The sequence below is a fragment of the Perca fluviatilis genome, chromosome 9, assembly GCF_010015445.1.
Source record: "Perca fluviatilis chromosome 9, GENO_Pfluv_1.0, whole genome shotgun sequence".
NCBI lineage: Eukaryota > Metazoa > Chordata > Actinopteri > Perciformes > Percidae > Perca > Perca fluviatilis.
This window is the reverse complement of record NC_053120.1, coordinates 22,315,619-22,335,583: the sequence shown is the minus strand read 5'-3', so window position 1 is coordinate 22,335,583 and position 19,965 is coordinate 22,315,619. Positions and strand designations below refer to the sequence as shown.

Sequence of the window (19,965 nt, the reverse complement as noted above, 5' to 3'; positions counted from 1 at the left end):
ATTGTAATTGTTTTGGTCTTCAGACCCTTTTGTTAGTTATCAAACTAACTTTGTTGACAGTCCACAGCCTGTCACTTCTGTAATCTATTGTCACACCCGTATCAAAGAAATAATCAGAAATATGTCCATTACTGCTCGCAGTTCGGTCCATATCTCTGGTTCATCTCACCAACAATGGGTCCAGATGCTTCACATGGAGGATACATTCCCCATAATTACAGAAGCTTTAGTTCTTTTTCAATGCAGTCGTCACCACACGGCTTAGTTCTTTCCTTCGGCAAACCTTGCAAAAGTAGGTGATAGGTGATGAGACATAAGTGTGTGTCCTGTCTGATGAGAAATGGTGAGAATGTTGTCGTTACGGAGTGTCTATAGGTAAACCTCTAATAAATATGTAACCACAAGAGCTACACAGAATGTTTGTCATAGTAACTAGCATTCCTACTGTTCATACTGACAGTCTTGGGCGAGATCCTAAATATTTCTCTTCTGTCTGTTCCATCACCACTTTGTCCTGTAGTGAGTGAGAGGAACTCTCCCTCTGCCCATTCTATACACTCTGGGAATGGCCCCGTAGATGCAGCCGTCTATGAAGATGACTTTGTGTCATCACATGGCAGCAGAGCCAGTGGCCAGTTAAGGAGAAGCTCCAATTCACGCAGGTAAGAAAAAAAAAAAAAAGAGTGGATGTTAGTTTTTAAAGTGACCACTGGATGGCATTCATGTCCCACAAATAGAAAGCTCATGTAGCCCTTTCAGACAGCAATCCCCCTTTGTATTCTTGAATTAAGCAGGTTTCTTAGAATGAACACTCAGTAAGATTAACTCTGCTGTTTATCCCCTGTACACTAGACATAATGTTTTTGTGTTGTGTCACAGATCCTGAATTTTATTTAAAAACTGATTGATAATACAACTTTCTACTCTCTCTGTCAGTGTGAACAGTCATTTTGAGGAGCTGATGAGGAGGTCTCCTTATGACAAAAGTACAGGAGGCATCAATTCTCACCATTCATCCTTTCAGTCATCTAGTCACTCACCGCATCTTTCCCCTGGTTCAGCATCTGGCTCCTCACCCTTCTCCAAGCGCTCCAACAGAAAAAGAGGTGAGAATCATTCATTTAGCATAATTTATTGGACAGCTCATTTTTTTTAAATTTAAAATAAAATAAAGGAAATGGTCTCTGTATGGTCAAATACTGTGTTTTTGAAGTCCCTCTGCTGCAGAATATACAGTAACTACTCCATTCCTCTGCAGGCACAGCATCAGACCAGAGTGATGCCACCCTGGTAGAAGAGCAAAGGAGCTCCTGCTCACCTCCCTCAGAGGCATTATCCTCTGACTCCAGGAAGAGGGGCTCAGACAAAAGCTCCGTCCACAGCCAGGCGAAGAGTGTCCACTCTAATGACACTATAGGGGAAACGTCAGGGCTTTCTCACCAAAGGTAACGATCTTCATCAGACTATATTAAAGAGGATGGTTTAGTCGGGTGCTGTAAAGCTTTCCACCTGCAAGGTTTCACTTTGAGTGTGTTGCAGTTGAAAGCATCTCTAAGATATCAAATTTAAGAGACATTTGTGCATTGGTATCGGAGAGGTGAATGAATTGTGAATGGTGTTTCCACAAGTTTGAATTACCCACACATCCGGTTGTCTCTGGTGTTTTCTTCATCCTGGTTTTCTATAACCTTTAGTGCAACACTTCTTTGAGAGAAGAGTAGTGGTGCTATTCGCTTACTTATTCAGGAGGAGTCTGCAGTTTGACCCAGACCGAAAACGGTGGCTGTTTTGTTTTGGGGGCCTGCAGGGTGGTTGGTCGGGTCAGCCAGCTTCACCACAGCGTGGGCCTGCAGCCAAAGGAAAAGGATAGTTTTTTTTTTTAAATCTCAGTGCACAGTAGAGATATTTGAGCCTTCTAATGGTACTCTAAAGCCCAGGTGGCAGATTCCTGCAGATTGTGTTTTACACAATAAAGGCAAGATGTTCAAGTGTTCTTCTCAGCACCATTTACGTAGCAGGTTGTTGTTTAACTTTTGTGGAGACTTATTGTTTCTTTTATTTCGTTAGTAACAGCACATGCATCACTACGGTTCAAAATAATTTATGTAATCTTTGGGAAAATTGCATTTATATCTGTTTCTGTTATGACAGCTAACTGTTTTATCATTGAGATCATGGTAATATTGTTGTGTTATAATATATGAATTCAAGTCTGATTCTTATTCTTGGAGAAAAAAGTTGCCACGGTCTACTATCCTTAATTGAGAAGTAGAGTGTATTTTGTTCTCTTCAGACCTCATCCATGGCCTATAGTAATCCCTGAGCAGCACAATATAGCCATTCATAGTCTGGGCCTCTCACAGCAGGGTCATGCTGCCTCAGTCAGTTGTAGGGTTTGCAGGACGAGAGGCCCCCTCTTTCTGTATCACTTTGCAAAGCTTGTTACATCCTGTTTTCTTGTGTGTGAGTTAAACCCCTATTTTAGATTTAGTTGTAGAAAACAATAAAATAATCTGTAGTACTGAATCTATATGGTTTTTAAAACCCCTTAAATAGTCATACATTTATGTCTGATACCCATGCACCAAAGCCCATCAACATGAATGCTACAAACATATCCACCTCAGAAGAGATGTTGTCTGGTTTCACATAAGTAATTGATCTTTCATTAGCTATGTATCTGACCTTTTTTTTTATTTCTTTTTTTTTCTAATTATATTTGTAGTTTGGGACTTGACAGTAAGAAGTCTACAGCAGCCAGGCCCAAACCGTCTTCTCTGTCTGGCTCTCCATACCCTGGATCTCCTCCAGGAGCAGACTGTCCCAGTGAGCCTGGGAGAAGTGGCTCTCTGGAGGCAAATTATCCAAACACAGGCACCACAGCTCGCAGTGGTAGAGCAGAGACCAAGACCACCGGTAAATAAAACTCATATTAATATAATATGAAAACAAAAAGGACAAATATTATGTGAAGCAGAGCTTTATTAAAATAATTTGGATAACATGCACCATGGGGTTTAAGAAATATGATTTCAGCTGGGCCATATATAAAAAAGCTTTCAAGACAGAACGTACTTTTAACTGAAGTCACAACTGTTAAGATGAAGACAGAAAAGGTCTGACACACCAACATCCCCTTTTTATAAATCTCTCTCTCACCCTATCTGCCCTTCCTTTCTTCCAGGTGAACTACAATATTCACCTGCTGTCTTGCAGCAGCGTATGGCAGCAGAGCTCCAGTACCTGGAGTCCATTGAGGAGTCAGTCCGACAGCTGGGCGACGTGGAGAGGGTGATGGGTGTGTCCATGGCTCAGCAGGAGAGCGTGACATTGGCTCAGATGCTCAAGGTGAAGAAGGGTTTTGTTGCTGAGAGTAACAAGACTGTAGATCAGGACTACACAGAGTATATTTAGCCATGTCTAAAGTGTTGAAGGGGAACTATGCAGTTTTCTTTAGCTTAATTTACCTTAATTGAACAGCTTCAGAGTCATTGGAATGGTTATATGACTTTTTTCGGGTTGAATGATGGTTGTCTCCTGTGAGTGGAAAAACCACCCTTGCAACTTTCGGCTGGCAAGCCAGCGGCCTCAGAGTCAGGAAGTATCGCGTGATATCAGGTCTCGTGATGTAACAAATTGCTTCACTGCACACATACAGGAACCGGCTAGCTATAAGAACAAGGTAGCGATTTGCCGAGCAAATGCGAAGCAATCCATCTGGCGGAGTCAGGTTAGTAGGGGGAGCTCTATAGAGAAACCTGCGAGCAAAAAGCGAAAGAAAGAAATGGCCAAAACTGCATAGCGCCCCTTTAACATAAATTAATGTTGAACAATAAATATAAAATTATCCTCACCTTCCTTAATTCTGTTTTTGGTTGACACAGTGATGATTTGACTTTTTTTTTTAATCTAGCTTAATATTTGGATTATTGTAAGACAGCACATATTCTTAAGCTGTGTCTTTATGTACAAGTTACAACATCTACATTTTATATAATGTACAATAAAAATAGGAATTACACATAGTTAAGTCATTCCCAATGTTTTATTTATCAGGGACTCTAATTGTCGCTGCATAAAATGTACGTGATAAATACTTCAAGATCTTTTTTGGCCTCTATACATTTCAGTGACTTACTACCTCACTAATGTCTGCATTGATTCACTGTATTGACCTGCTCTCTGAACTTTGACCCTGCAGGCCAGGCAGCAGTGCCATGAGCGTGATCTCTATGAGCTAAAGATCAAGGCTGAAAGGGAAGCCCTGGAGACACAGCTACAGCTGGAAGAAAACAGGCAGAGAGTGGCCAGGGTATAACTACACACACACACACACACACACACACACACACACACACACACACACACACACACACACACACACGCAGGCATACATGTACAGTTCATCAGTTAGTTTACTCTTACAAACAAAATATATGTGCATTTATAGATGATAGCTTTAGTATTTGCTTCTTCACCTTTTTTAATTCTAAGATATGTGTGCTTTTTTTCTGTGTGTTGTATCCATGCTTGCTTTTGTCCAGGCTCATATAGAACTGCAGGAAAACTTGGCTGCAAATCAAAAAGAGACCTTGGAGGGCCTCCAGGAGGCAACTACGAAGATGATGAGTCAACAGGCCGAGGCAGCACGGTACACAGCCGACACTGCCCGACACATCAAAGAGGTTAGCAATCTCTGCCTGGAAAAAAGCCTGTGTCTTCATTTTGTAACAAAAGCTGATTGATTGTTGAGTTTCAGTAAAGAAATAACTATCCATGCAGAGGAAGAAAGTATAATATCCGCTGTAAGATTCGTCAAATCAAACATTTGGTATGTATGTATGTATGTCCTTGTCTTGTCAGATGACAGAATTGGCACGGTCCCAGATAGCAGGAGCTTTGGTTGCCCCCCCTGCTGTTTCTGAGTCCTCCATTTTGGACAAGCGGGAAGAACAGCAGAGCTCCTATTTAAAACAGCTACAGGAAAAAAATGACTCTGACAGGTAAACTAAAAACACCTTTTGTGAAAGAGTTTTTGATCATTTACACTGCATACAGTCTTTCATTTTAAACTTAGTATCTGTGCTAAATGTTTCTTAAATCTCTTCTGCATGCTCTCTTACAGCTTCCCTAGTGAGGTGTCAAGCAGAAGGACCAGGCCAGAGGAACCGCTGTCTTCGCTGAACAGCCTCAGCCACTCTGACTCTCTATCCTTCAGAAGACCCAACCTCAGGTACCACTCAGGCCTCTCTGTAGCACAAGTTTCTCTGTTTTGTTTTTTTTATGGAAGAGAAATCTAAATATACACTAAATCTGTCACTTTTCTCAGTGGACCAGACTCTAGCAGCCACCATAGCCCGTCGCATGCCTCAACAGACCCCAGAGAACGGACAAAAAAAGAAGCAGTAGAGGGGAAATTGAGGAAGGGAGGAGCTAAAGAGCGGACGGAGAGGGAAGCAGGCAACAGCTCCATAGAGGAGGAAGTTCTTACAGCAGCAAATTATTCCCTCTGCAGTGACAGCATCCCCTCTGTAGTGGATGAGAAAGGTATCTGATGGCAAGCACACCTCTTAATTTAACATGCTTTTTTTCATGTTACACACACCAGTATTTTCTTAGTATGCATTCAACTGGCTGGGGCTGCTGTTACATAAGTATCACCACCACTGTCAGAGAAAATGTGAAAACTTCGTTGCCGTCATTTAATTTGTACTGAAGCCAAAACTGTATGCACAAAGCACCTAAAAATGACACTTAACACTGAACCGCTCTTATTTTTGGCCCCCCAGGAGACAGTACGTCAGTGGCAACAGAGTACTCTCTCAAGTTTGATGAGTCCATGACGGAGGATGAGATAGAAGAGCGCTCCTTCCGCTCTCTGCTGCCGTCTGAGGCTCACCGCCGTGGAACTATGGAGAAGAAGTCCCGCCACCATGAGGAATCAGAGGATGATGGAGCCAATCGCGACACAACATTGGTTTCAGGGGCACACAATATCTTAAAGGTGAGAAGGCAGTGTAGTCATACAAACATTTGCCAATGCATATCTTTAAGAGTCAGTTGTTGACAATGGAAGGTAGGTGTGACTACTGACGATTTGTCCTTTTTTTAAAAGTGTGACTATTTGATTTTTTTTTTTGTTGTTGCCTGGATGTACCTTGTTGAGCATGTGGTTTGTGTCTCTTTTGTCCTCTCATACATAATTACTTGTTATTATCTACACCCCTTTAATCTCCTTTCCATTCAACTTTTGTGCCACTCCAATCTTTGTTCTCCTGCAGTCTCAGGATGCAAACATGGCCTTTTCTAGCGGACAGGATAGCTTTTCCCAGTTCACGATGGACATGGTGCGTCAGTACATGAAGGACGAGGAGGTAAGACTGCAGCATCAGAGCTCTCTGCTGCATCTTCGCCAGAAAGCTGTCAAAGAGAAGACCAGAACTGAGCTAGCCTGGCTCGAGCACCAGAAAAAGAGGCTGAGGGACAAGGGAGAGGATGACAAAATGCCACCCATCAGGAAGAAGCAGAGGGGCCTTCTGATGAAACTACAGCAGGAACAGGTACATAGGGGTGGAAATATATTGACATTGTGACAACTGAGTTTTGGGGTATACTGTGATCTTAACCAACCAACCTTCTCTCCCACTCATGTTCATAGGCTGAGATCAAGCGACTTCAGGAGGCCAACAAAGCAGCCAGGAAGGAAAGGCAGCTGTTGCTGAAGCAGCAGGAGGAGATTGAGCGGATGAGAAACTCTACATTTAGACTTAAGGAGCGTCTCAAGTGTGCTGGGGGTGAAACGCCACCTGTGAGTAGTGCAACAGTCACTTGTCACCTTCACAGCCTATACAGAGGAACAGTTAAACATTTCAGTTTTGTTTGTTCTACAGAAGTCGAATCTTAATGGAATCACGAAAGAAAAGCTTTATAACTGTAGAACATGCTACCATGTTCCTAAGCTTTTTTTTAATTGGCTTTGCTAATACTTGGCCTGTCTGCATGTCCATGTATCCATCCTCCAGGAGACTCCTGTGTCAGAAACCCCTGTGTCCGAGGCAGCCTCTTCCAACATGAGACATGCTGAAGATATCCGCAGCCCCTCTCCCTCGCTCTCCGTCTCTGGAAGTGAGACCAGCAGCATCATGCAGAAGCTCAAGAAGATGCGCTCTCACATGGATGAGAAGTAAATACTTTTAATTTTTCATATAGTAAATGGGTTCTCTGCTTTCTGCCAATTTGACGAGTGAATTATCAGAAGTCATGCTCCCTTATCAGTGTTTTTAACAGTGCTTACTCCATAAGTGTCCTGCTGCCTTTCCCCTTAAGGTTTTGCTTCTTTTGTGCTTGTAAAAATAGTTACTGATCACAGTTTTCTTTAACCCATAGTATTTGTTAATACACACTTTTTTTGCATAACACCATTGCACAATTTACACTTTGGTCGCGATCAGACTGGGTGCATTTGCAGGTTGCAAAACACGAGGTGCACTGCACTGCCTAAAAGATGCCCCAATCAGACCAGTTGCATTTTTTTGTTATTCTTGCTAGGCAACCATCGAGTAATCCGTCCTGAGCCAACCGTTATTTTGCTGTGAATTTAAATGACGTCAGGCTTTTTTCCCGCTCTAAAATCAAGTTTTTTCAACTCGAGGAGTTCAGGGCACTCCAGCAAAAACATGCGAGGCACTTAACAACGGACAAGTAGTGAGCAAAACACTTCACTCTCTTTGTAAAGTATTACAACAAGCCGCCCTTCGTCTGATCGGGGCCTTAGCCTGCAGTGAGGCGTTTTTTAAAATTTGGAAAGCTTGGTTTAGATGTGTTTTACAACTACGTGGCTCTGCATTAAGTGTGGCAGTGTGCTGTTTGCGATGGTGTCTTTTTTTTATTTTTTTTATTATTATTCTACCTTGACCATACCAAATCTTCTAATTGTAGACATAGGGTCTTTACCTTAACTAGCCACTGAACTAATGAAAACTAATCAGTGCATGCCATCTTTCTTTTGCTGTCTAAAATGCTGTGGATGTGAAAATAAGCATGCTCCATGTGGTTCTTCTGTCTAAACTAGATAGGAATCCCTAACCCTTTGCTACAGTAACCCTCTTAACTTGAGAGTTGTACAACTGTAACCATATTGGTAGAATAATGTGTGCTAAGAGTGAAGTCTTAAGAGTTATCTGTTGCAGTCTTCAACAAATGTTTTAAAGCAAGAACATCAGACAATATTACAGTCTTAAGTAATTGTAACACTGTAATTTTGATACTGCACCTTTCAATTGCAGAGGCAAGATTCTTTTAAAGATAAGATGTTTTTCTTATATATTGGTTGTGCATTCCATCATTTTTAATACACCCACTCCCTTGCTTGGAGTTCCTGTTTGTCCTCCAAGGTTTTACACTTGGCCAACAGCTTTGGTCAGGTGATTGTAGAGTCTCTCATGACTGGGTAGTTCCAACAAGTGGGTTAATTCTTCTCGAGTTTAGGATTTATAACTTGGCTATAAGTCTTAGGTTTAGGTGTAGGTTTGTTTAAATGTGTACTAGCAACACAATGTTGATACATTATGAAGTTCAAAATCACCACAATTAGGTTTAGATCACTGCAAAATACAACAGTTAAGAGGATCTAACAACAAAAACCATAACAACATAAAAGTGTTTAGATATTTGTGTCTGATCATGCATTTACTGGCTTGCTTGCTTGCCATTTAATTAAACTATTGTTTCTTCCTTTTCCTCTGTCATTCTCTATTACCACTGTCCTGCTGTTGATCAAAGCCAAAGCAAATGTATGCTATATATTCATCTTGACATAACACACTAAACACTAAGTTGTAATCACTTCATCTAAGGCTGTAATTGTTACCGCACACTGTTATTTTCTTAATAATCAGGGTTACTGATAACTCAATCATTTAACCCCCTCCATAAGCAGGTTTGGCAGTGATCATACCCCCAACCAACCCCCCACGCTTGATGCCCAAAAGCTAGCTAAAATGTTTATGTTCTCCCAAAACATAGTCATTTAAAGGTAGCCATATTCTAACAGAAACCTGGCAGACTGACACATTGGGTGCAATCAAACCACATGTGCTCATATCACTCTTCTCTCTCCCTTTCTCTCTACTTGTCTTTTGCCTTTTACTTCTCTTGTGTTTTTTTATGTTTTTCCTCCTTACTGTACATTGTGTGTTGTTTGTTTCCATACCCATGTTTGTGTGACTTTGTCTGTTGCGTGCATATGTGTTGTAGACACTGTTCTCCTGTCCACTACTTCTTCTCTGTGTTCACGGCCCACCACTGGGCCTCCCTCAGTGTCCGTCTTCCCAACCTTCACCCTAAATTCCAGCTCTTTATCTACAACCATTTGGTCAGGTACTGTATAGTGCTATCTACCTCTTCCCCAGCACCTCCACCTAGCCCTGCCCTGCCTCACCCCACCCCATGGAACATGCTTGTGTTCATCTACTGGCACTGGGACCTTGTAGGGGTGGGATGGTGAATGATGACTGATTGTGTTGGATTGTTTCCAGGATGGAATATGTGTGGGGAAGAGTTTGAGTAAAAGCTTGAAAAGTGCCCAAGGAAGGCTACCTCGCTGAAATAACCTAACCTTTTGACAACTTCACTTTCAGTATCATTTATTTTTTTGCAAATTTATTGCCATTACTGTGTGCATTAAAGCTGTATGGTTGTGGAGCAATTTTAAACAAAAAAACAAAGTGGTTACATTGAGAATATTAGAGGGGATATAAATGTTGTTTCATAAATGATAAAGGTTGTGTTAATTTTAATAGGAGCCTTCCTTGTTGGATAGGAATCTCAGACTCAACACTGGGATTTCACAGATTTTTGTTGCGTTAAATGTGTGACTCTTTCCCGCTTTCTTTTTTTTTTTTCTTACCTCTTGGAATGAATGTTGCAGTGCATTTATCTTCGATGTCCTTCATATTGTGGCTGCTGGCTGGTCAGCTCCAGCCCAGTCGTTGATACAAAATGTTTTAAGATTAAACCACACTATGACATGGAAGTAAAGGAGGTTTGCAGAGAACAGACCAGAGATATCTATCTATCTATCTATCTATCTCTTTAATGATCCCAGTAAATCTTAACTAGCCCTCTTTATTAGGTAACTGTTGCATAGAATTGGATAATAAGTACAGATGGCCATTGGCTGTAATGGAGTTTGGAAAGGCACTAAAAGAACCCCCCCTCCCACCGTCTGGTTCTTCAGTATCTGGTCTGTCATCAGTATATATTAAGTCAAGCGAAAGGCCTCTAAATTAGATCAAGGCTAAATAATACTGCACTGTAATGGCACCCATAGCTGTGGGGTACCACATTACACAACAGCTATACCTGACTGCACTTGACTGATAGGCATCTACAGATATATGAATGTATAAGTGACTTAGCGTAAGTTGGATTTTAGAATTACAAATTCTGTTGGCTTTACAAGACAAAAAAAGCTGTTGTGTTTAAGTCTCCTTATCCCCATTTTTCTACTGAAGAGATGCATTCATAAAGATGTAACTGCCTTTGTTTAGATTTTTTTCTTCTTCGTGTAACTGTTAGAGGTGTGTGTGTGTGTGTGTGACTGCACCCATGCAGCGTTCAGTCTGATGCATGAATCTTGACATCTTCACGGTTATTTTCCTGCTCTCCTTTGCTCCTGAGTGACACGTCATTACTTTGTGCTTGTTTATTTATTGGGTGCTTTTACACTTCTTCATTTGGATGATTATTCCAGGGAAAGAAATAAGTAAAGCATGTATTGGGTGTGTATGTGTGTGTTTTGACAGAGCTTTGAGGTGAGTTTGAAGTGATAACTGGATGTCCAGGTGATTTGGGTCTGCTTGCTTTTGCGATGTCATGTTTAACATTCCTTACGCTAAATGCCTTTGTCAAACTTCTCTTTTCTCCCCCTTCACTGCCACCTTACCTTATCCCTCACCACCCATCTTTTTCCTGTCTCTTCCCTCATTTCTCCATTTCCTCACCTTTCTTCTCAACATCATCTCTTCCTCGACTCCTTCCTCATCTCCCCATTCTTTTTTTCCCTTCATTCTTACCATCCCCTTCCCCAGGTTTCTGACAAAGCGGGAGCAGCAGCTTATGCAAAGGCGTCACCATGCCGAGGAGCTGCTGCAGTGGAAACAGCGTCTGGACCAGGAGGAGGCAGAGGTCCGTAGGATGGAAAAGGAGGCCCTGGCTGTTTGGGACAGACAAACACCTCGGGACAAGGCAGAGGGTCAGGAAAAGGAGCTCCCCGACATTAGCCCCAGCCCCAGCCACCATCGAAGCTCAGAGCCCAGAACTGACAGTGAGAAAGGTGAAGCAACAGGATCCTAGCTGTGCTTTGCCAGGTTTAAAGTCAAAATCAGGTCATAATGTAGCTGGACTTACAAAAAATGACCTCATGTTTATCGGTTTTACATGTTTTCAGACTATGTGAGTGAAGGCGACTGTTCCTCAGTGACACCTGAGTCCAGTATACACACAGAGGGACTGGGGTCCCAGCAACCCGGAAGCCCATCTTCAGTACAACCTGCGTCAATCCCTGAAACACCTTTGGCCTCTGTGCAGAGCAGCCCTGCGAATTACACCCAGGACTTCACTTCAGCTTCCCGGTCGCCTAGCAAACAAGTAGGCATAAGTGTGGTTTTCTTTCCTTTTTAATATTTCAGTGTTTAGTCCCATCTCTTTGATGATAGCTGAGTTAATTTTGAGTCTAAATATATCTACTCTAAAACTGACCTCACGTGTCTGAGAGAGTGAAGTATGCTACAGTGACCAGGCTTCAGTCAACTTCATCCCATAGAATTAAGTTTAGATTCTATTGAAAATATAAAGTTTTATGTTGCGTGAGGGACGTGCAATTTGTTAGTTTATCGCGCATGTAAAATATTAATCCAGGCATGCCTCTATTAGTCAATCCGACTGTGTTGTTATATCCTGAAGTAATATTCCTTTCTCTTCCGCTCCTCCTCCTTTTGTTTAGTCTCTCCAGTCTCCACTTAAAGGCAGCCACAGCTCTGCTGCCTCTCCTTCAGATAGAAGCAGCAAAACCAAGATGCAGCTTTGCTCCTCTTCCCGGACCGCCAACCATGCCCACACTCAGCCAACTGAATCCCCCGTACCCATGCAGACTGGTGAGTTCCCCAATAATTCAACATACATACACTGAATGTGTAATATTTTTGGGGGATTCTAATAGTTCCTGGTAGTTCTCAGAGAATATAGAAGGGGCAAAGAGGAGAGATTGGACGTTATGCAGCTATATTGCTGGCGCTGTGTAGTCAGGCATAATGTGATGCTGCCAGGAATACATTATGCAAGCACTTCCCTGATACCTAACCTGCTTAGCTGTGTGAAAAGAGGAGAGAACACATTGCATTGGACTTAGTTACTGCACAAGCAAAGACAGTTTTTCTGGCCCAGTATTGTAGCTAAATGTGTTGCATTCATTTTCAGGCCACTATTTTAACCTTTAATCTTTGTAATTGAGTCATTGGGTACAAGCCAATACAGCATGCACAAAAATGAACCTAACACATTCTTAGTAAAGAAAATGTACACTAATCTCCAAAGAATTGGGTTTAAGATTGAGTGGGCACGAAGTTGGATTACCCTCTGCTAATCAGAGATCTGGCACTGGTTTCACATTCTAACTGTGATTTATCATCAAAATTTGCCTTCAGAACCCATTTCAGACCAGAGTGACATAGAGAGCCGTATCAAGGCCCTGAAAGAAGAACTCAGAAAACGAAAGTTTATGGCCTACCAGCTGAAGAAGGAGCAGAAGAAGAGGAACAAGGAGCGCCTGAAGGCACAGGAGGCCAGCCTACTGAAGCAACTGGAGGTAAATGTGTGCAAGTGTGCCTCGGGGCTTTTAGATGGTTGTTTGAATGTTCAAATGTCAAAACTTGGATGATTATGTTTTTGTTAATGTGTGTTTATCCATGCACTGTCTAAGCAGATTTCTGCATAATTGTTATTCTCTCGTTTTCATTTCAGAGCTATAACAACTTCATCGAGAAAACTAAGGCAGAACTGAACAAGGAGCCAGACTCAACACCTGATACGCAGTCCCAGGTCAAAGATTCCACCTCAATCGCAGAGCAGTCCAGTATTAAACCACTTTCTCACAGGTACCAGATACAGCTGTAAACATGACAACATATCTTATACTGTAATATAAGTTAGAAAATATTGGTGTTCAATTGAAAGCAAATCCTTCTTTCTCAGGTCAGAAACAAGTAAAATCTCTGAATCTGAAAGGACTCCAAATGATGCTTCATTAGGTCGCAGTGAGTTGTTCACTCATCATAACTAATACATACATTAAGTTTTAAAAAAAGTGTTTTGATGATCAATGATGTTCCAATAATAATGTGACCCTTTCCTATTATGACAGATGCCCTTCCTCAACCTGATCTTAGTAGATCCACCTCAGTGCCTGAAGAATTGTCTGATATAGACGACGCACCAACAGTCACCACATCCCCAGTATATGACAGTCCAGAGTGTCCGCCCTCAGGACCGAAGAGCAGCCAGGCCATAGGGGGTCTTTTAAGACCTTCCTCTAAGGAAGCCCATGCACAGATAGTTGAGTCTGGGGATGAGAACATTGTCTCTTATCAAAGATCTGACATTCAGGAAGAGCTGGAGGTGGAAGTAAGCTCCACATTTGAGGATCAACATTCTGAACGTCTTCTCAAACTAGAGAAAGAAGACAGACTTGACTCCCAAGAGAAGCTTTCTGCATCTAAACATGTTTCTTCTTCCATGAGTGAAGAACATCGATATTCACCATCTGTTAGCCTAGAACAAGATACAGAAATAAAGAAAAGGGAAACATCTGAAGCTGAGGAAGCTGAAAAATCTAATCTTATTTCCTCTAGTAAGTCACATTCAGCTGCAATGGACCTCAAAACGTCACCTCCTTTAAGCTATAGCTCTGCGTCCAGTGAGCATTCCTGCTCTCCTGACTTGGTGGCCGCCTCTTCAAAGAAGGGGGTGCCAATAAAGGATGTCGAGATCTCTTCTCCCATAGCAGATGGTTATCATGAGGACTTTGAGTCTTCAGCAGATTCTTCCCCCAGGGAGGAGCATCCTAGTTCCAAGCCTGCCTCTCAAATCTCAGTTGACCCTACCGAGATCAAGGGTTTGAGAAAGGACTCCCCTAGCAGAGCCACACCGTATGACAGCCAGGATGAAGAGGTAGACGAGGAAATATCTGAAGAACTGAGTCACCATTCAGGGACTAGTGGAGCTAGCTACCAATCTGGGAGACTGCTTGATCTTCATAACCACACAGAAGACTCCAAGCATGACAGCAAGGATGTTGTTCATTCCAGCCACTCGCCACCCATCTCTCCTTTGCATACCCCTCTCTCTCCTGTTATAGATGAAATGCCAAGTTTTAACATCGGAGATCGGGTTCTCGTTGGTAGTGTTCAGCCTGGCACTCTGAGATTTAAAGGTCCAACAAGCTTTGCTAATGGTTTCTGGGCTGGTGTGGAGTTGGATAAGTCTGAGGGGAGCAACAACGGCACTTATGATGGGGTAGTATACTTCAAGTGTGATGAGAGCCACGGTATCTTTGCTCCTCCAGACAAGATCACACACCTGCCAGACAAGTTTGAGATCTACACAGACACCACGGAGGATGAGGACTCATTCTGTGATGGTCTGTCAGATAAAGATGGGGGAAAACGTAAAACAGAGGAGCACAAATCCCAAAAGCAAGGAAATCTGAAGAGTGAAAATGATCAAACATCTAATAAGGTCTGTGAGTCTGGAGATAACAAGGTAACAGAAGAGTCTGTTCACAAGATCGGATCCCACCTCAATTTACAGCATCACAACGAATCTAAGCATCCCATTTCTAATGGCAACACTAGGGACATAATGTTGGATTTCGAAGATTCACCAACCACCCTCCTCATCTCCGACATGGACAAGATTGACCAGGGGAAGCAGAGTCTGAAGGAGATTACTGCCCTTGTTGAGAGAGAAGAGGTAGACTCACACCAGTTTAGTCCTGCTGATCTTTCCACTGATATCAGGGATGATAAGGGAGAACCGAAGGACAGAGACTTACTGGACACATTTGCAGACAAGCTCCTCAACAACTTTGTAAAAGACACTTTGACACAGTTTGCTGAAATTAAAAAGGCTAAAGAGCAGAAGATAGAAGCTGCCAACCAGATGAATGGATACCTGTTTAGTGAAAATGTTGAACAAGAAGAATGGTTCTCTTCAGTGCAACAAAAAGATGGTCTACCCTTCTTCCTACCTGCGGAAAAAGAGGAGCTGTCTTCTCCAGAGCTGTGTAACCGACCAGTGAGTGTATATTTCTGATTCTTTAGTAACCTGTTAATACAAACATTAAAAAAATAAATTCAACATATAATATTTTAATTAATAAAATAATATTCTCTTTCCATGTATTTTCTGATTAATATAAGACACATGAATCAAAATGTCACGGTCAGTGAGCAAAAACCTTAAACATGTAAAAGTGTTGTGGAAACAGCAAAAATGACTCTCCAAAGTTACTGACAAACAGTACTTGTTGATTTGACCTGGTGAACCCTTGTTTTCAGTATGTGCTCAGCCAAAGTCCAACTTGATGTTGACAGACATTATTGAATTTGGTGCTCTTTGCTGAAAACCCTTTGTGTCTGAATGATCAGTAAGAAAGAAAAACCTTTAAAGACTAGATCAAAAGTGTAAAACCATGATTTTTAATGGGACTTGTTATGTCAAAGTGTAAAACCATGATTTATAATGGGACTTGTTATGTCATGGTGCACTTCTTCATATTTATGGAAGGTTCTAATCTTTAATTGGAAGTGAGCATGAAATTGACTTTTTCCTGTATTTCTTTCACAACAGGAGAGTCCGGTGTTGGGGGCCAGCGGTCAGGAGGAGCTCGCCAAACGACTAGCAGAGCTGGAACTTAGCCGTGAACTGCTAGATGAGCTGGGTGAAGATCAGGACTGGTTTGATGAGGACTTTGGCCTTAGCTCCCGTAGAGAACAGCAGAGACTCAAACAGAGAGAGGAAGAGGAGGAGGTGAGGCTGGGGAGGTCTGGCTTATCAGCTGGACCAGCCCTGGGGGGGCTGGCCTCATCATCAGGTGGGGAACAGCAGGTTAAGACTCCACCTAGACCGGAGCTACCTCTCCCCCTGCCTCCAAAACTACCCGAGCAGCCTGCCATGGTGGTGCCCCACTCATCCACAGAGGTTGAGAAGATGGTCCATGCTGCCACTAAGGAAATCTGGGAGAGCTCTTGTCTGGGGAAGGAGGGAGCACTGATCCTTTCACAACTGCCAAACCCCAAACCTTCACAAGAGTATCTGGGTATAGAGGCCATGAGCCAGGACCAGGAGGCCCTCTGCGTCCGCAGCTACCGAAAGGTGAAAAGAATAACTTTTCAAGTAGTTTCAAGTATAACAACAAAAAAACATACAGATAGCCCACTGAAAAAAATGCAATGCATGTGTATAATACTACAATCTGTAAGAGAAGTAAAATGAACATCCTTCTTCACGACTTCCTTTTCATTCCCCACTCATCGTACTAGTTCAAATTAGCACACAACTGTCTTCAGTAACACTAAGCCAACAGCAGCTGTAGTTGCAGTTTAATCTCAAAGACAGCACTTACTCTGAGTGAGTTCAGTGAGGTAACAAGCCAGATAAGATTCTGTTATTCAGCAGATTCCTCTTTGATTAGCATCTTGATGTTTTCAAGACTACTTTGCTTTTTTAGTTGCCTTTGTCTTACAACTACAATATCTCCCTTTGCCACTGAGAAATATATTGCCTCAGTGGGTCAGAAGGTATGCTTTGAATGCAAATACTCAAGCTGCTGAGCAGTAAATATTTCTGACATTTTTACTTACTATCTCTCTTATCTTCACCTAGAATAGGGTTACTCAACCTGAGAAACTACTGCAGTTTTAAAATCAGCTTTCGTTAATGTTGCATATCTACGCACTCGTATCTCATTACTGTCTTTCACTCCCCAGGCTGTGTATGACCTGACGTGGGAGATACTTCAGGAGATCTATGCTGAGGACCCTAACGCAGATCAGCCTCAGTGGGTCAAACCACGTCGAGTCAAGTCCTCTTTTTTCCACAGAGTCAAGACACCAGGAGACCTCACCAAAATCCAGGTACAGTACTGAAGTACAGTCACCACCAAAAGAAAGAGACACTACTTTACATTTGTGTCTGAAACGTTGTAATTGCCTTAAAGGCAGCTAGATTACTCGGAGTATAGTTGGTTTGTTTCTTATCTTCCAAAGTGACTGGAACTTTAAACAAACTTCACAATTTGGCTTTGTTCTTTTACAACACATTTTATAAAGTGCAGTAATAAAGTCCTTTTACAGTTTTACAAATTCAAATTCAGTGCAATGCCTTTTACACATCTGATTACATTGTATTTATTGTTATATGTTATGTTTTTACATTGTGTCCCAGGAATTCATCTCAGCAGAAGTACTGAAACTGTACGGTCTGACAAAAGATCATAGCCAGAAGACTGACTGGCAGAAGATGCTCAAATTTGGAAAAAAGAAGCGAGACCGAGTCGATCACATTCTGGTAGGTCTCAAAATTAAACGTTTGCTTTTCTTGTACATATGATTTGAAAGGGCAGCCAGGATTTTTCTATCACCAGGACAGAACACCTAATACACAGAAGGCATTTGTAACCCACTTGTTCAAGCAATACAAGATCACTATCATGTATTGCTTGTATAGTTTTTAAAAGTTAAATACAAACAAATGTCATTTTTTCTTTTGGAATCAGCCGTCACTGTGTGAGTAGAGAATGCACTGCAGTGTAGGTCAGACACTTCACTGATAAACCAGAAAACTGTACAGTAACAGTCGGCTTTATGGTCAGAGAAGGTTTTTGTATCTTAAGCTTGAGTCCATCGCACGTTCACTCTGTCTGAGTCTCTCTCTCTCTCTCTCTCTCTCTCTCTCTCTTTTTTTTCTCTCTCTCTCTCTCTGTGTGTGTTACGGTTACTGTTGTTGAAAACAGCTGAAGGAACTTTCTCAGAGAAGGCCTTTGTTTATTTAATATAGGCTATTTGTTTTAAATATTGTTATTTTTAGGATATTTTATTTTAAGGAAACCCTGTCTTTGCATCTTATTTTGATCACAGACTGAGATATACAGAGATAGGATTTTTGGTCTATATCGCCCAAGACCTTTTAGTGTGGCCCTCAAAAGGATGTTACAAACATTTAAATGGCCCTTGATAGGAAAAAGGTTCCCCACCCCTGCTTTAATACTTTGTCAGTTTACCGTATGTAGAAGTTTATCTGGCTAAAATAACGGTTGACATTTTTTCAGTTTCCTCACTGCAATACAACGTTAGTGACTGGGCTTCAGTAGTTGACACTGTTTGTTTGTCCGTCAGGTTCAGGAACTCCATGAGGAGGAAGCCCAGTGGGTCAACTACGATGAGGATGAGCTGTTTGTCAAGATGCAGCTGGCAGACAGCATCTTTGATGCTTTGCTGAAGGACACTGCAAATGTGCTGACGCTAATCTATGATAAGAGGGCCAAAAGAGAAAGCGCCCTCTCCTGACAGCTTTTCTGCTTAGATTTTTAAACTACAACTTCTAGCTCAATCCCAGTCTTTCCCCACCCCCGTAAACTACAGCCGACCAGCGGATGTGCCAACAGCAACCCTCAGATGCCTTCAGTCCCAGCATTACCTCTCAGCTAAACAACTCCTATTATTTCCGTGACATTAATTTGCTGGATTTTGCATCAGCTAGTGGTTATATAATTTGTTCTAAACATAAAACGCCTCCTTGAGCAATCCAGCCTTTTTTAAAGCTTAACACCACAGAGTCTCAGATCTCACCTCCCGGTCTGGTCTTTTTTGTAAATGCCATTTGGAGAATGTGTAGATGTTTTGATAGGATGGACTGTGCCATTTGTTCGCGTTTAAAGTCCATTAATGCTGCTAAATTGATTGATCCATAGCGGACTGTAATATAAAATCCACTTGGAACTAAAATAGGTTGTTATATTTTGTATTGAATCTTAAAATATATATATATATATATATATATATATATATATATATATATATATATATATATATATATATATATATATATATATATATATATATAAAAATTGTAACAGAAGACTGTAGTAGCAGAAGACTATACAGTGTGTTGGTTTCGTAATCCAGTTCATTGAAATTAAACAATGACTACGAGGTTAAAGTTGTAGCTGTAATTTGAGGGGTTTTACATCCATACTGGGTGATTAGTGATCATCCACCCCTAGTTAATGGGTCTGTAAGCCTGCCTTAAATTTAAAAACTGGCAGAAGTCTTTGACCCACAGACATTGCAACTATCCTCACTTCTTGCTTGTTTCTGAGACTTTTTGCCTGAAGTCTGGTCTCTAGCAAGTACAACACATGCTCAGTCTGTCAGGTGACTGACTCAGCCAGTCACTGTTTGGCCCTAAAAACTCCTTGTTTGCTTTGTCCTCATGCATTGGCTTTAAATTGGGGTAATATGTATGCAAAAAAAAAAAGGTGCTAGATGCTAGTCAGCACTTTAACTTTATAATCATTGTTGAATTTTAAATCCAATGTGCTGGGGGAGCGATAAAACAATAGAAATTTGTCACAGATTAAATATTGTCAGGCTGTGCTGTATTGGAGCATCGCTGAGATCAGATATTGTATGAAACATTTTGTCTCCATAATTATATTATTTATTGCGTGAAAATGGTTGATTAGAGGAGTAAGGAACATTTTGAATTGTAAATGATCTTGTCAACATATATAGAGAACAGATTTTTACATCTAATGAAATTGTAAAAAAGCACAAACAGAAATGGGAATGTGAACACGACAATATATTATGTAGGAGGTTGAAAGAATACTATTGAACCAGAAAAAGA

General features: G+C 41.5%; 1 protein-coding gene across 2 annotated transcripts in view; it reads left to right on the top strand.

Annotated features, from left to right (window-relative positions):
• cep350 (centrosomal protein 350) overlaps nt 1-19,097 on the top strand; it is a 35,045-nt gene extending 15,948 nt beyond the window's left edge. The window contains exons 13-38 of one of the 2 annotated variants that reach the window (XM_039812347.1): nt 521-662; nt 937-1,106; nt 1,259-1,445; nt 2,726-2,916; nt 3,185-3,348; nt 4,202-4,312; nt 4,545-4,685; nt 4,864-5,003; nt 5,126-5,233; nt 5,330-5,547; nt 5,790-6,004; nt 6,282-6,560; nt 6,659-6,808; nt 7,023-7,183; nt 9,256-9,378; nt 11,091-11,335; nt 11,450-11,649; nt 12,005-12,155; nt 12,705-12,865; nt 13,021-13,154; nt 13,252-13,313; nt 13,421-15,351; nt 15,907-16,431; nt 17,046-17,192; nt 17,503-17,625; nt 18,453-19,097. In XM_039812347.1, the coding sequence (XP_039668281.1) occupies nt 521-662; nt 937-1,106; nt 1,259-1,445; nt 2,726-2,916; nt 3,185-3,348; nt 4,202-4,312; nt 4,545-4,685; nt 4,864-5,003; nt 5,126-5,233; nt 5,330-5,547; nt 5,790-6,004; nt 6,282-6,560; nt 6,659-6,808; nt 7,023-7,183; nt 9,256-9,378; nt 11,091-11,335; nt 11,450-11,649; nt 12,005-12,155; nt 12,705-12,865; nt 13,021-13,154; nt 13,252-13,313; nt 13,421-15,351; nt 15,907-16,431; nt 17,046-17,192; nt 17,503-17,625; nt 18,453-18,623 (6,350 nt within the window). In that variant the 3' untranslated portion in view covers nt 18,624-19,097. The remainder of the gene's footprint in view (nt 1-520; nt 663-936; nt 1,107-1,258; nt 1,446-2,725; nt 2,917-3,184; nt 3,349-4,201; nt 4,313-4,544; nt 4,686-4,863; nt 5,004-5,125; nt 5,234-5,329; nt 5,548-5,789; nt 6,005-6,281; nt 6,561-6,658; nt 6,809-7,022; nt 7,184-9,255; nt 9,379-11,090; nt 11,336-11,449; nt 11,650-12,004; nt 12,156-12,704; nt 12,866-13,020; nt 13,155-13,251; nt 13,314-13,420; nt 15,352-15,906; nt 16,432-17,045; nt 17,193-17,502; nt 17,626-18,452) is intronic. The other variant, XM_039812348.1, reaches the window with a different exon arrangement.
• The last annotated feature ends 868 nt before the right edge of the window (nt 19,098-19,965 follow it).